General features: G+C 40.6%; 1 protein-coding gene across 1 annotated transcript in view; it reads right to left on the bottom strand.

The window, feature by feature from the left end:
- Positions 1-7,189: 7,189 nt before the first annotated feature.
- Positions 7,190-13,821, bottom strand: part of LOC309385057 (vomeronasal type-2 receptor 1-like) — a gene marked incomplete at its 3' end in the record, with an annotated part of 200,640 nt that continues 194,008 nt past the window's right edge. Inside the window, exons 5-6 of the mRNA XM_081939130.1 lie at positions 7,711-7,862; positions 7,190-7,234 (exon numbers count right to left, since the gene is read on the bottom strand). Coding sequence (XP_081795256.1) covers positions 7,190-7,234; positions 7,711-7,862 — 197 coding nt within the window. The remainder of the gene's footprint in view (positions 7,235-7,710; positions 7,863-13,821) is intronic.

Here is a 13,821-nt window from a genome sequence, read left to right as displayed (position 1 = left end):
CCTTAATTATTCCCAGGAGAAACATTTCTGGTGTGAATTCTATTTGACACTTAGTTAACTCCTGCAACCTATTCTGTATTTTCAACCAATATCTTTTCTCTTTGGGGCATGACCATCATGAATGAAAGCTTTCTATTTCAACTGTGCCGAAATTATATACTCAATAAAGCAGTTCTTTGAGCAAGTTAAGAGTCTCAGAATTGCTGGATTGGTTGGGTTCATTACTCAGTATCCTGACACTAGAATTAAAAAATGACAACCCTCTAATGCTCAATGACAAAATAGTTGGGAAGTCAGCAAAGACTTAGGAATCTATGTAAACAAACTTGCTTAAAATGCTGGCTATAAACACAGCTTAAGCCATTTATAAAAGCTCTTTTGATTAAAAGAAATAAAATGGGGACTGTCCCACTGTAAACTAATATCCAGATAACTGTTACCAAAGAACAAAGGGAAGGAGATCAAGGGGAGACAAACCCAGCAAAGAATGCAAAATAGAGTAAGAAGACTTTGTGAGGCCTCAGGAGGAAGAAGCTGGACAGAGCTGAAGCCCAGGAGTCAGAGAAAGATGAGAAGAGGCAAACAGGAGGGAGGAAGCAACTGAGAAAAACAGGGAAAGGGAGACATTGATTGCCTCCCCTCAGAACCTGCAGGAGGGAAAAGTCCTTCCAGTAAATGTCTATGGAGATTCTCAGTTATCCAGGTCATGGTTGTCCCAAAGGAGCTTTTTCAGGAGGCCACTGGACTTTCTGGTTTTTCTTTGAAGGCCTTTCACTTCTTATCCAAGAAGCTTCTTCAGTTCTAGCTGGATGGTGGGAAATGGAAGGATTTGAATGGAAGTGGATGGTGGGGAATGAAATCCTTCCATTCCCCACCATCCAGTCACAGCTGAAGAAGCTTCTTGGATGAGAAGCAAAACGGCTTCAAAGAAAAACCAGAAAGTATAGTTGCCTCTTGAAAAAGCGCCTTTGAGTCCTTCCAGTAATTACCCTCAGATGGAGCCAAGAGTTGGAAGAGGAGAATGAAGAAGGAGCAAACAAGTAGAAAAAACAAAGAAAATTAAAGACTTTGACAGAACAGAAATAGAAAATAGAAACCACAAAAAGATTAAAAAAACAGATTGGATTCTGTAGGAAAAAAAGATGATATCTCCCCCCCCAATCAAAATCAATTTACCCAAAGTCAAAATCTTGCCTAAATGGGGGAGTAATGGGATATTTTAATGGGGTTTTATGTTGTGATTTTTAATGTTAAAATCCATCCGGAGTCCCCTATGTGTAAGTTGAGTGGCAATATAACTATGTTTCATAAATAAATAGTATGATCAGAGATTCTTGTGCCTCATTATATTCTCTCTGCAATTCAGATTGGGCTTCAGTAGGATAATGTAGCATTTGGGGGGAAAGATGCAAGCCAGGAGACCAGCCCCAGAGCCAAAATGGAGAAGACCTCCACGGCCACCATGGAGTTCCCTTTTTGGTAATTTGGCAATTCTGACTCAGGGTTTCAAGCAAGAGATCTTCCCAATCTTGCCCCATCTTGGACTTTTCGGAAGTCAAATCTCAAATATGTTAAAATCAAAAGCTGATTTTTCACCAAACCCCTGAATTTAACTGTTTCCCAGTGAAAAGGGTGCTATGCATCCCCTGGAGGAATGAATCTTTTGCTGAATTTACAACTTTTCTTTCCAGCTCACCATTGTGTCCCAGGTGATTGCATCAGAGTTAATGGTGAAATCTTGTCCTGGGGAAGCCTTGGACTCCATCTGCCCAACTTTCCTGGGGACAAAAGATTGATTGGGAAGGAAAAGCCAGTTGAGAAGATCATAACGAGAAGAAACCAATCCGCTTTCTTAGAAGGAGACTTCCTCTCAACACTATTGTTGACTTGGATGTTCCTCGGATAGGGAAGAATCTGAAAGAAAAGACACCTGGATTAATTGACTGAACACCACAAATGAGACATCCTGGTTTCTATCATAATGTGATGGCCATCAACCTAGGAGTCAGGTCTATTTCTGAGAAGGTAAGTGAATTCCCTTGATGGAGGTCTAAGCAATCAGAAGTAACATCCGATATGCAAATCCATCCCCAAAATGATGACACATTCTCTTTATTATTGGACATTTCAATCATGGCTCCTTCAATTCTAGTCTTACAAGAATGATAACTATATACATTTTAATGCCATATTCAAATTACATTGTTTAGTTTTGCTATGTGATACTCGGGAAGTTACATTTTTTTAATTTTATTTGGACTCCTAATTTTGTAAATGGCAAAATGCATTTTAGGAATGATTCAATCACTTTGGAGGGATTCTTGGTGCCCTCTGAGCCTTGTTGTTTTCTTGCAGATATCTCATGACCTAAACTAGGTAACCCTGATAATGATATCACTCAGTTCTAGCATTGATGATACTACCTAGTTGGGTCATGAAAAGTCTGCAAGAAAACAACCAAATTCAAAGAACACCAAGGATCCCTTATTTCAACGCTGAACTATAATATTCTCCTTTATTGGTAAATACTTTCTATCATAACATTCCACTGATTTTCTCTAGCTGATGGTCAAAGAGAACAGAATGAAGAAGGAGATCTGACCAAGAGAGCCATGTGGAAGGTTTGTTGTGCCCTGGTTTGTCACTTCCCTGTTCAGACAGGAATAATTGAGCCTTTGATGTTGAAAAGTCTGAAGAATTTCAGATCAGGATAGGTGCATATATCGAATCTTCTTCTGCATATGCTGAGGTTGACAGAGGATTAACACAACAAACAAAGCAGTAGAAGAAATGGCATAATTTAAAAATGAGGTGGAGTGACAAAAAATTCTAAGACACAGTAACATTGAAATGAATTGAGTATCTTTTTATAGAGTGAATTCAGGCTACTGACTGAGAAAAAAATGAGATTCTGCAAAAAATATTTTAATAGTGCTATCTTAATCTCTTCTTAGATACATTGATAATGTAAAGATATTTAATCGGTAATTGAAGAAATGCATATAGGGAGTTTCCTATCTAGGCATCTGTGGACCAGATAAAAACTCACTGAGATTACCTGACACAACTGGATACTTGAGATCCTCTTTCCAAGCCTCATCATGGTTGGTTGTCCTCTAGATCCATGCATCGCATTTAATGCATGTGCCACAGCATAAATAGCATTGTAGATATTGTAACTTTCACCTTCCACGCTTGTTTCAAAAATGTAAGAAGGTAGATTCTGTAAATTCTTCTTTCCTGTACATGGTTTTACCCACTTTGGAAAGATCCTGCCTGGTTTGTCCACCATGCAGCCAAACAACCATTCCCAACATTGCAGGAGAAAGATGTCCCCTTGTGGCTTCAAGGGGTCTAAAGACAGGAGGAAATGGCTGAATCCTGAGACATCCCCAATGTGGTGTCGAAAATTCAGAGCTCCATGGAAGGGCTTTCTGCTTTCAATGGATCTTGATTCTTTAGCACACTAAGTTTCCAATGGGAAGTTAAGATCCAAACTTTCCAGAATGATGCCTTCCTCAAATGTTCATGGAGACTCTTTGCTGCCTGTACTTTTGTAATACTATTAGAGTCTCCTAATCGTATAATCACTTCAGCTTTTGACCAAGTCTCCAAACTATGAAGTAATTTCACAATTGTAGTACCAAAATAATCTGATTTGAATATTTCAGTGAAGGCCAGGCATATCTCCTTCTCCTTGAGCATTGGCATTAGAGATGAGATGATTCTCTCCCCTCTCATCTTTAGGAGCCAGAAGCCCAACCCAGTTCCACTGGAAATACAGGAGAAGTTGGACTAAACCTTCATACTGAGCAAATTCCTTGGGATTAATCCGGAAGAAGGAAGGATAAACTATTCTGTCTCCTTGAGTGAACTCAAAGCCAACGCCGAGCTGGAGAAAGTGAGATTCTTGATAGAGTAAATTTTAGTGTCACCATTATGTAAATTATTGTCCCGTCAGTGAGATTGAATCACTTTGAGTATCAAATTTAATTTTCTTGCCTTCTTAGGAAGAAGGATGACGTATTAGGAAGAAGAGATTACATATTTTGACTGGTGGTGACATGTCAGAAGACAAGGGAACCATATGTCAACTTAATACAGAGACTACTACACTTTTATGAAGAATAGATTAAAAAGAAATTTTTCTTGTCAAGTACCACATTTCAAAATTATCTCATTATCTATCACTTTGGGCTTCTATAAAAACATATTCTGACACAAAAATTGTTAAGGCTGTTCCTTGATTAATGGCCTTGACAGAAAAGAGAAAATCCTATTTATCCATATCCTAGATCATTTTATACCCCTCCATCCGCCCTCCCTTCACTTTCCTTCAGTGATTGCAATGCTTCCCAATTGGTTTTCTTCCACCCTAATTAATTTGTTTCCCTATTGAAGCAGCTTTTTAGGTCTGAAAACCATTGTTGAGCACAAGACAGATGGATTTTTTTACTCCTCCTCCACACTATAAATGGGTTGACCTCATCATTGAGTTTTTCATCAGGAATTTCTGTTCAAATTAATATTGTATGTCAACTTTTTGCTGGTGCATTTGCTTCCTGATCAAGAGTTCAGGAAAGATGGAGACTTCTAGATTATTTCATGAGTTTGGTTCTTTATTGAGAAAAGCCCAATGATCTGACCTATGCCAGGGCATTGCAAACATCACTAGAACAAGCATTTCTGAAAAGAGTAACTGAACATAAAGCAAACCAAATAATTATTTACATCTTTTCCCTTTGGGTGAAACTTACAAAATATTCTCCAGAAGTAGAGATGTTTTTTTTTTAAAGGACTGGGTGTTGAATTTATGGATAGCTCCCAGGGGGAAATTCCCACCAATAATGAAATCGCCAGGCCTGTAAAAGTCTCTCGCAGTGTGTCCAGCATTTGTCAGCACACACCCAGTTTGCATCCTCTTAGCAGAAGTTGGAGGCAGGAGCCAGAAGAGCAGCAGCAGGAGGAGGAGGGGAGGCAGCCCAGCCATTCTTCTCACCTTCCCTCCTAGATCAGAAATCAAGAGGTTGAATTGCAGGGAGGACTTGAAATCCCAGCAGAGCTTTAGCACAAGAGAGATTATCTGTTCTACCTGGATGGCCCCAAGGCCAAATTATGTGCAACTGTTCTTCCTTTTACCTGTGTTTGGTTTATGACCAAAGAGGATACTAAGGCCAGATGAGTCTCAGAAAACCCTGGAGTTGGATCTTTGTAACACAAGGCAAGGTGACATGTCCTGCCCCCATCAGGAGAACTCCAAGTATCTAATTTAAAGCAGGTTTCATCTTGGAAGATTTTTCTGTGTAGAAATCCATAGGGGATCCATTAGAAATTACTGTTCTTCTGATAATTGCATGGAAAAGCAATTGTCTTATTTACTGAGCAATAGCTACTTTTCATACAGCAGATGGAGAAAAATGAGTTTGAGTCTCCTGTTGTTAGTCAGATGCAGTTGAGAGTCAAGGTGAAGTTGGGTATTTGAGTTGGTGTAACTGAGCATGTGCACACAATGTTGAATAAGGTGGAGCTATATTTGTTCATGGGGCGTGGTGGCACTTGATAGTGTTCATGGGGCATGGTGGCACTTGACAATCAGTTGTCTAACCCTAGATAGCCTGGGCAATCATACCACTGATCAGATGGAAAAAGTACTGTATACTGTAGATACCAATATGGTGGATGATGAAATTAGATTCTAACTTCTCCTATGAAATGTAAAAATTGGCAGGAGGATCTCTGAAGGTATCAGACTAATCTAAAGGTTGTCTAACAACTAGCTGAACCCAACAAATTTTGTCTTCTGTGTTGTGTTGTGAAGCATATCTTCAATATTGTGAACTGGTGTGGGAGGGAAACCATCACCCATAGAAAACCTCTGGACTAACTGGGTTAATAGGAATGTGTACATGGGTGTTCTGTGCTTCTCTCCACTATCTGAAGCTCTTTCCATTCAGTGTTGACTGGAGGGGAGACATTGAACCCAAACTCATTGAGCCCCTCATTTTAAAGTTATCTTAGTGAGGCTTCCTCATTTCAAGGTCAAGTATCACCCTGATAATATTCAATTATACAATCATTGATTGAGCAAGCAATGCTGTCAGGCTTTTGTCCTAGTGCCTGAGGTCTGTTGGATGGAGGAAGAAACTCAATTTTAATGCTAGCAAAATCAAGTAGCTGTGGATGATTGGGCCTCCCAGTACTTGGAACTTTCCTTCATTGGTCCTGCATGACATTGCACTGACTTGCTTTGGACTCCAAATGTCCCTTTGTATATTTATCTCCTCTCAAAAAGCAGATGTTAGTTATGGTAGGTATTTGTAAAGCTTTGGTTTGTTCAACAGGATGAGATTGAGCTGTGGAGAGTCTGAACGTCCAAAGATCAAAGATATTTAACAGAAAGCTTTCTTTCTACACAGAGCAAATAGCAATAGACTTATATACCACTTTATAACCCTCTCTAAGTGGTTTACAGAGTCAGCCTACTGCCCCCACCAATTTGGGTCCTCATTTTACCAACCTTGGAAGGATGGAAGGCTGAGTCAACCTTGAATCTGGTGAGATTTGAACTGCCAATTGCAGGCAGCTGGCAGGCAGCAGAAATAGCCTGCAGTACCACAAACTAACCACTGTTTCACCATGGGAAAATGAGAAAATATCCTCCTTCAAATAATAAACATATATTTAACAAGAAGATGGCTTTCTATCTATTGCACTGGGACTCAATACGGACAACTGGAAGACACAAGATGAAAATGGCTGCATGATTGTTGCGGATAGCAGGTTTATTTATTTAGTTATTAATTGTCTTATTCATTCAATTTCTATATCTGCCCACCTCAAACAAGTGACTCTTATTGCAACCAGTTGCAGCACTTGATGAGGTATCATTTAATGGATATGTTCTTCTTTGTCTCTCAACATGTTTTAGAAATGTCATAACGTATAAACATGCCTCAGTTAGATATTTTTGTGCCTCATAATATTCTCTCGACAATTCAGATGAGGTCTGAATAGAATAATGTAGCATTTTGGAAAAAAGATAAAAGCCAAGAGACCAGCCCCAGAGGCCAAGATGGAGAAGATCTCAACAGCCACCATGGATTTCCCTTTGGTGCTCAGGTAGGTGGGGAGGAAAGTGATCCAAACACTGCAAAAGACCAGCATGCTAAAAGTAATGAACTTTGCTTCATTAAAGCTGTTGGGCAACTTCCTGGCCAGAAAGGCCACTGTGAAGCTGAGGAGAGCCAGGAAACCCAGATAGGAGAGGGCAGCATAAAACATCAAAGCTGAACCTTCATTACATTCCAAGATGGCCTCTCCTACCAAGGAATGAAAGTCCAAGTTGAGAGATGGAGGGGTGGTTACCAGCCAATTGGCACAAAGAATTGCTTGGACCAGGGGACAGCCCACAACAATAGAGTTGGTCAGTGGTTTTCCTAAGAGATTCCTTGCCCTGTTCCCTGGTTTTGTTGCCACAAAGGCCAGAACCACCATGACAGTTTTTGCCAAGACAGAGGAAACCGCAAGGGAAAAGAGAACAACAAAGGCAGTTTGTCGAAAGAGGCAGGTGAGCTTCCTGGGTCGACCAATGAAGAGGAAGGAGCAGAGGAAGCAGAGCAGGAGGGAGACCAGGAGGATGTAGGAGAGATCTCGGTTGTTGGCCTTGACAATTGGTGTGTCATTAAGTTTAAGAAAAAATGCCAAAATAACCAGTGTGGTCATAGCTAGAGAAAGGGTGAGAGATGTTAAAATGTATCCCAGGTTGTCTTGATAGGCAAGGAAGTGGATTTTCTTTGCAATGCAATAGTCTTTGTCCTGGTTAGGATATTGGCCTTCTTGGCAGGGGTCACAGTGGGCTGCATCTGAAATCAAGAATCACCCAAAATAATGGAAATTACCGTTTGAAGCTCACACTCTTTTCCTGCATGAAAAGATTGGTAGCTGGATTTCTGGTAGCTGACTAGTAAGAGAAGAAGTGGAAAGTCTAGTGAGGAACCCATGAATTCTGACCTGAAACTACCCTGTATAAAATTTCTGAGGAACAGGAAAGTGGCCGGGGGAGGGTGGCAGCACAGTTTACATCCATCAACTCAGAGGTTCTGCTGGAAATCATGAATATTTTGAATAATATCAACCCACCAGAATGACAAAATATTTGTTCCTACTTAATGGCTTCCTTGATCCTAGAAGATATAAATTTGACATGAGTTGTACCTGTCTGATTAGAAATGGCCCTTTCTGAACAAGGGGCACATTGGTAGCAGCAAACCTGGTTCCCCTCTGGAACTTTTCTCCTCTCTCTTGCCTGGCATCTCTTCATGCCACACCTGGCAAAAGGCATCTTCTAAAATAGAAAAGACAAATGCTTGAGAGGGCCTCAGCAATGAATATCCTTCATTTATTCATTTCCACATTCTAAGTCCATCTTCTATAATGGTTCACTAAGGTCTACCAGGAACAGCTCCTGGGAAATTCTAAGTGGCAGCCAACCCACTGATGGATGTTGAGATTGGAATTGGGATTGTGGCATGCAAAGGAAGGCTAGTGAAACTGGGCTCCACCTTTTCTAAGGCAAAGAATCATGACAATAGAACTGCACATGAATGATCCATGGAAATTACTGTTATCTTCTCTAATTGCATTCTGGTTTTTTAGGAGACATTTTTCTAAAACCCAACTCTTTGAGAATTGACACAAATCAGACCTCAAGTGTTTTACATACAAACCATTTCATCAAGTGGTTATCATGTTTTCTAATTCAATAGACTTATTGTCAACTGTCCTTGTAGTTAATTCAATACAAGGAAACACATTCGGGAGATTTCAATTCCTCAAAATGAAACATTATTGGATACACCATAGTTGGACTGAAGAAACAAAACCAGTGCTGGTTTTACCATACAAATGCTTGTCTAGTTAAACAGTAACATTCTCTTCCCCCCACTCCTGTGTAATCACATTGTCTAATTATGAGATGTTCTTCTATTATGGAAACAGTCCATCTCTTTCTCAAGACCTGCAATTGTGACCTCTCAATCTCCGCATACATTCTTGGCATTCCCCCTTCCGTTCCCCCCCCCTCCCAGTTCATTGGCAAGTTGAGAAGCATTAGGGTTTGAAAGAAGCAAAGTGATTCAATCTTGAGACCTATTTTCCATGTACAAAGATGTTCTGCATGTCTGGGAGAGAATGAATCTTTGCATAAATTTACAACATTTCCTTCCAGCTGACCTTTGTGGCCCAGATGATTGCATCTGAGTTAATGGCGAAATCCTGGCCTGAGGGGGCCCTGGGATCTATTTGCCCAACTTTCATGGGGATAAAAGATCCATTGGGCAGGAGAACCCAGTTGAGAAGATCATAACCACCAGATCCCAGCCCATTTTCTGAGAAGGAGATTTCATCCCCAGCACTGTTGTTGAACTGGACTTTTCCCAAATAGGAAAGAATCTGAAAGAAACGAGACCTTCAGACATTGGAATACTTGGCTGGAAACCACAAATGAACAGGCAGAGCCATTGAACAAATGGCAAATTAAACGTGGTGTGAAGTCATATGAAATGCTAAGTCATAAAAATATGAACCAAGATTAAAAGGAATTGGGTTGATAATGACAGATTTTACAGGTTGGATTCAGGCTACATAATGAGGGAAACTGAGGTGGTTCTGCAAATGTCTCACTAGGACTTCAATTGACCCGTTGAAGCGCCCAGATTTTCATCTTGCTCAGAGCTGACACCTCCAGTGTGGATTTTTCTCCCTCTCAAACACAGGTAACCACTGAAGGACATTCAGGACCTTGTAGGAAGATCTTTCCTCTAGGGAGCTTATGGACAACTGGTTTTGTTTCCTTTTCTCCTTCTCTCCTCTACCCTTTTTCAACAAAATTTTACACTTCATTGATATTATTTTTTAACAACTGTTCTTTTAACCTGATATGCTTGCGAATGGGAGCAACACATCACAACTGCAAATAAAAATCCAGTCACATATTACAATTACAAATTAGTAATTCGGGAAATACATATGGGACGTTTCCTGTATAAAGATCTGTGGATTTGATTACCTGCCATGATTGGACATTAGAGATCCTCTTTCCAAGCCTCAACTTAGTTGGTTTCCTTCCTGATCCAAACTTTGCATGTAATGCATGTGCCACAGCATAAGCAGCATTGTAGATGTTGTAACTTTCACCTGTCATTCTTGTTTCAAACAGGTAAAGTGGCACATTCTGTAAATTCTCCTTTCCTGTACATTGTTTTTTCTGTACATTCCCATTCCTTGGTATCTGGTGGAGACTGCAGTCAAACACCCATTGCCACCATAGTGGGAGAAAGGTGTTCCCTTCTGGATTCAACGGGTTTAAAGACAGGAGAAAATGACTGAATTCTGGGACATCAGCCGTGCGGTCCCTAAAATGCAGAGACCCATGGAAGCGCTTTATATCTTTCATTATCCCCTGCGATCCTATCACATTAACTTTCCAATGAGAAGTTAAGATCCAAACTTTCAAAAATGGTTTCTTTGTCAATTCTTCATGACAATACAATGCCACCAGTACATTTGCAATACTCTGGGAGTCTCCAAATAGAATAATCACTTCAGCGCTAGAAAACGTTTTGAAAAGATGAAGCATTTTCAATTCTGTTAAAGCATCAATATCAAATTTGTACTTGTCAGTGAAGGCCAGGCAGATCTCCTTCTCCTTGAGCATTGGCACCAGAGATGAGAGGAAACGTTCTCCATCATAATCATTGGGGGCCAGAAGCCCAACCCAGTTCCATTGGAAATATAGAAGGAGCTGGACTAAATCCTCATATTCAGGAAATTCCCTGGGATTAATCTGGAAGAAGGAAGGATAAACTCTTCTTTCTTCGTGAGTGAAGTCAAAACCGACACCAAGCTGGAGAAAGTGAGAATCCTCTTTAAAAGACAAAATAAAGTTTTATGGTGATTTTAGAGGTCACCACTGTGTGGTTGATTGTCATATAACAAGCTGACTCACTTTAAGAGACAACCTGAAGCTTCTTCCCATAATTTCATATTTTGCCTAGTTGTAAGAGATGAGATGCCAAGGGAACAAAGTATCAACCTGATATAGGGAATAAACTGCACTGGAAGGATTGCTAAACTTCAATGAAGAGTAAATTATGAAGGAATTCCTCTTGGCAAGTTCAGCATTTCAGAATTATCTCATTAATCTCTTTGGAGTTATATAAATTAAAACATAAAATATAAAAATGAATTTGACTGTATCATGAATTTTCTAAAACAATGAGTCCTGATGTACACCTGCCCAAGAGACCTCTAGTTCCATCTTTGGCTGCAGTTGTGCTTCAATTATTTGTCTCCTCCATAAGTCTAACCAAAGGAGCCTCCTTACCTGTGGGACCTTGAAGAGGCTGAAGATGGAGGCCATCTGCCTTGAGCATTTGTGGTTGTCACCTCCAATGACAGAGAGCAGAGAGTCTTGCCTGCCACATTTATAACCTGGAAACGTTTGGCGCTGTGTGGAGAGCAGGGAGAGACAGATCCTGGAAATCTCTGTCTCAATTTGGTGATTGTCATAGATGTGGAAGCCAAGGGTGATGTTGGAGGGGAGAACTATATCCTTGTTGACCTCTCTGACTGCAAACACCAAAGCCATGAATTGCTGGTAATTCTTGGTTACGGGTCTACAAGGGGGAAAAATATTGGGGAACATTACAGAAAAGATGGGGTGTGTGTGAGATGGAGTTTGCCTTGCACCTTTTTTTGTTTGGAGCAGCAAGTACAAATGAGTTTTGTTAAAGTTGTTCCTTCATTAAATTTGAACGCCTTTGTCAGAAAGGAGAAGAGCCTGCCCCTCCATACCCCTCTATTGTTCTACCCTTGTACACTTTGCCCAAGTGAATGTAATCCTCCCCAACTGCTCCTCCAGTACCTGAATTAATTTCAGCCTCTCTTGGAGCATCTAGTTCAGCTCGGTTAACTGTTGATGAGCACAAGACTCCAATTGGCATCAGTTTCTTGAAGGCCATCAGTCATGAGCACGGCTGATTCCAAAATGAAGAGACCTTTTACCTGAGTTTTCACTATGATTTTCTCTCCAAATTAACATTATAAGTCAACTTTTTCACTAGGCCAGTGACCGTTTCTCAGGTACCAATAAAGGAGAATATTTGTCGCTCAGGGTTGAAATGAAGGGTCCTTGATGCTCTCAGAGCTTGGTTGCTTTCTTGCAGATTTTTCACTACCCAAACCAGTTCACATTAATAGGGTGTTATCTAGTTTTGGTAATGAAACATCTGCAAGGAAACAACCAAGCTCAGAGAAAATCAAGGATGCCTCAGTTTCTAAGGTTTTGTCCCTCCTTACATTTTATGTTGTTGTGTTGGATGGAAAGAAAGTTTCCTCTGTGGGTTCAGTTTTCCCGGCTGGGAGAGCCTCACTGGTGAGGTGGAAGAATTTAGAACCAAAGCAGCTGCGTTGAAAGCAAGGTGTCTTTATTTTTCCGGAAGGCAAGACCAACAGTGATGTGGACCAGTGAGGGTACATTTTTCCTCTTTGAAGTCCTTTTGTCTTTTTTGTGCTATTGTGCGCTTCCCTTTTGTGTCTGCCCTTGCTAATGGTTCTAATTCTGTCTTGCATTTGTTATTCCTCTGCCCTAAAGTAATCTCCACGGGGCAGGGGTGAGTCCTAGTGTCTTCTGGTGTGTTAATCGTGTGTCCAATGTATTTCCCTCTTAACTGTTTTATGATTAAGTCTTCGCCCTGAGCTAATCAGTTCTTGGTTGACACTCTGACCTTCCGCTATTTCAGAGGTCACTTCTTCCTGCACATCCTAGGCTTTTTGCATCATTTTGTACTCTGCAGCTGTTTCTAGTTATTCTGATACCTTGTAATTCTTCTCAGGAGGTTCTTTTAAAATGTGTTCATCTATTTCTCTGGCTTGGGTATTTGTGAGTCAACGTTTGTATTGCAATTCTAGTGATTTCTAGTCTGGTTCTTGTGACAATACTCTTTCTGAGATTTCTGGCCTGGTCTTCCTGGTACAACACTGTCTTGGCGACGTTCCCTTCCTACAGTTGATTATCTTTCTGATGAAGAGTTGTAGAGAGACGAAAAAGCTTCCCTCTTCATTGAGAAAAGCAAGAAGTAGGAGATTATAAGTATCACTAGAACAAATATTTCTAGAAGGAGACCCTGAACCAAAAACAAACCAAAGAATTATTTACATCTTTCCCACCAGGAGAAACTTACGAAATCTTGAAGGAAAGCTGATATGGGTCTTTTTGAAAGTCTTGGATATTGGATGAAACAATAGTTACCAGGAGCAAATTCCCACCAATAATGAGGTCACCAGACTTGTAATAATCCCATTTTCTCATATTCTGGAAAGGATTTGTGAACAAACATTTGGCTGGCATCCTCTTAGCAGAAGTTGGAGCCAGGAGCCAGAAGAGAAGCAGCAGCAGAAGGAGTTGAGGCAGCCCAGCCATTTTTCACACCTTTCCTCCTAGATCAGAAATCAATTTGTGCAGAAGCTGAACTGCAGGGAACACTCGAAACCTCAGAAGATTTACTTCAAATCACACCCAGATTTCTTCACCACAGGTAGAGAGAGACCAAGCTCTCTCTGATGGCCCCAGGGCAAATTTATATCATCTGTGCTTCCCCTTACCTGTGCTTGTGCTGTGACCAAAGAGGAAACCAAGACCAGCTGAGCTTCACCAAAGCCAGGAGTTGCCTTTTCAGGAGGAGGAAACTCAGAGCATATTTTTAAAAGCTTATTTTACCTCAGAATGTTTTTCTGGGTTGAAATCCATGGGGGTTACATAGA

This window comes from Natrix helvetica (assembly GCF_964273705.1).
Source record: "Natrix helvetica genome assembly, chromosome: 1".
NCBI classification, from domain to species: Eukaryota; Metazoa; Chordata; class Lepidosauria; order Squamata; family Natricidae; genus Natrix; species Natrix helvetica.
Note: the sequence above shows the minus strand (reverse complement) of the source record. Positions and strands in the feature narration are given on the sequence as shown.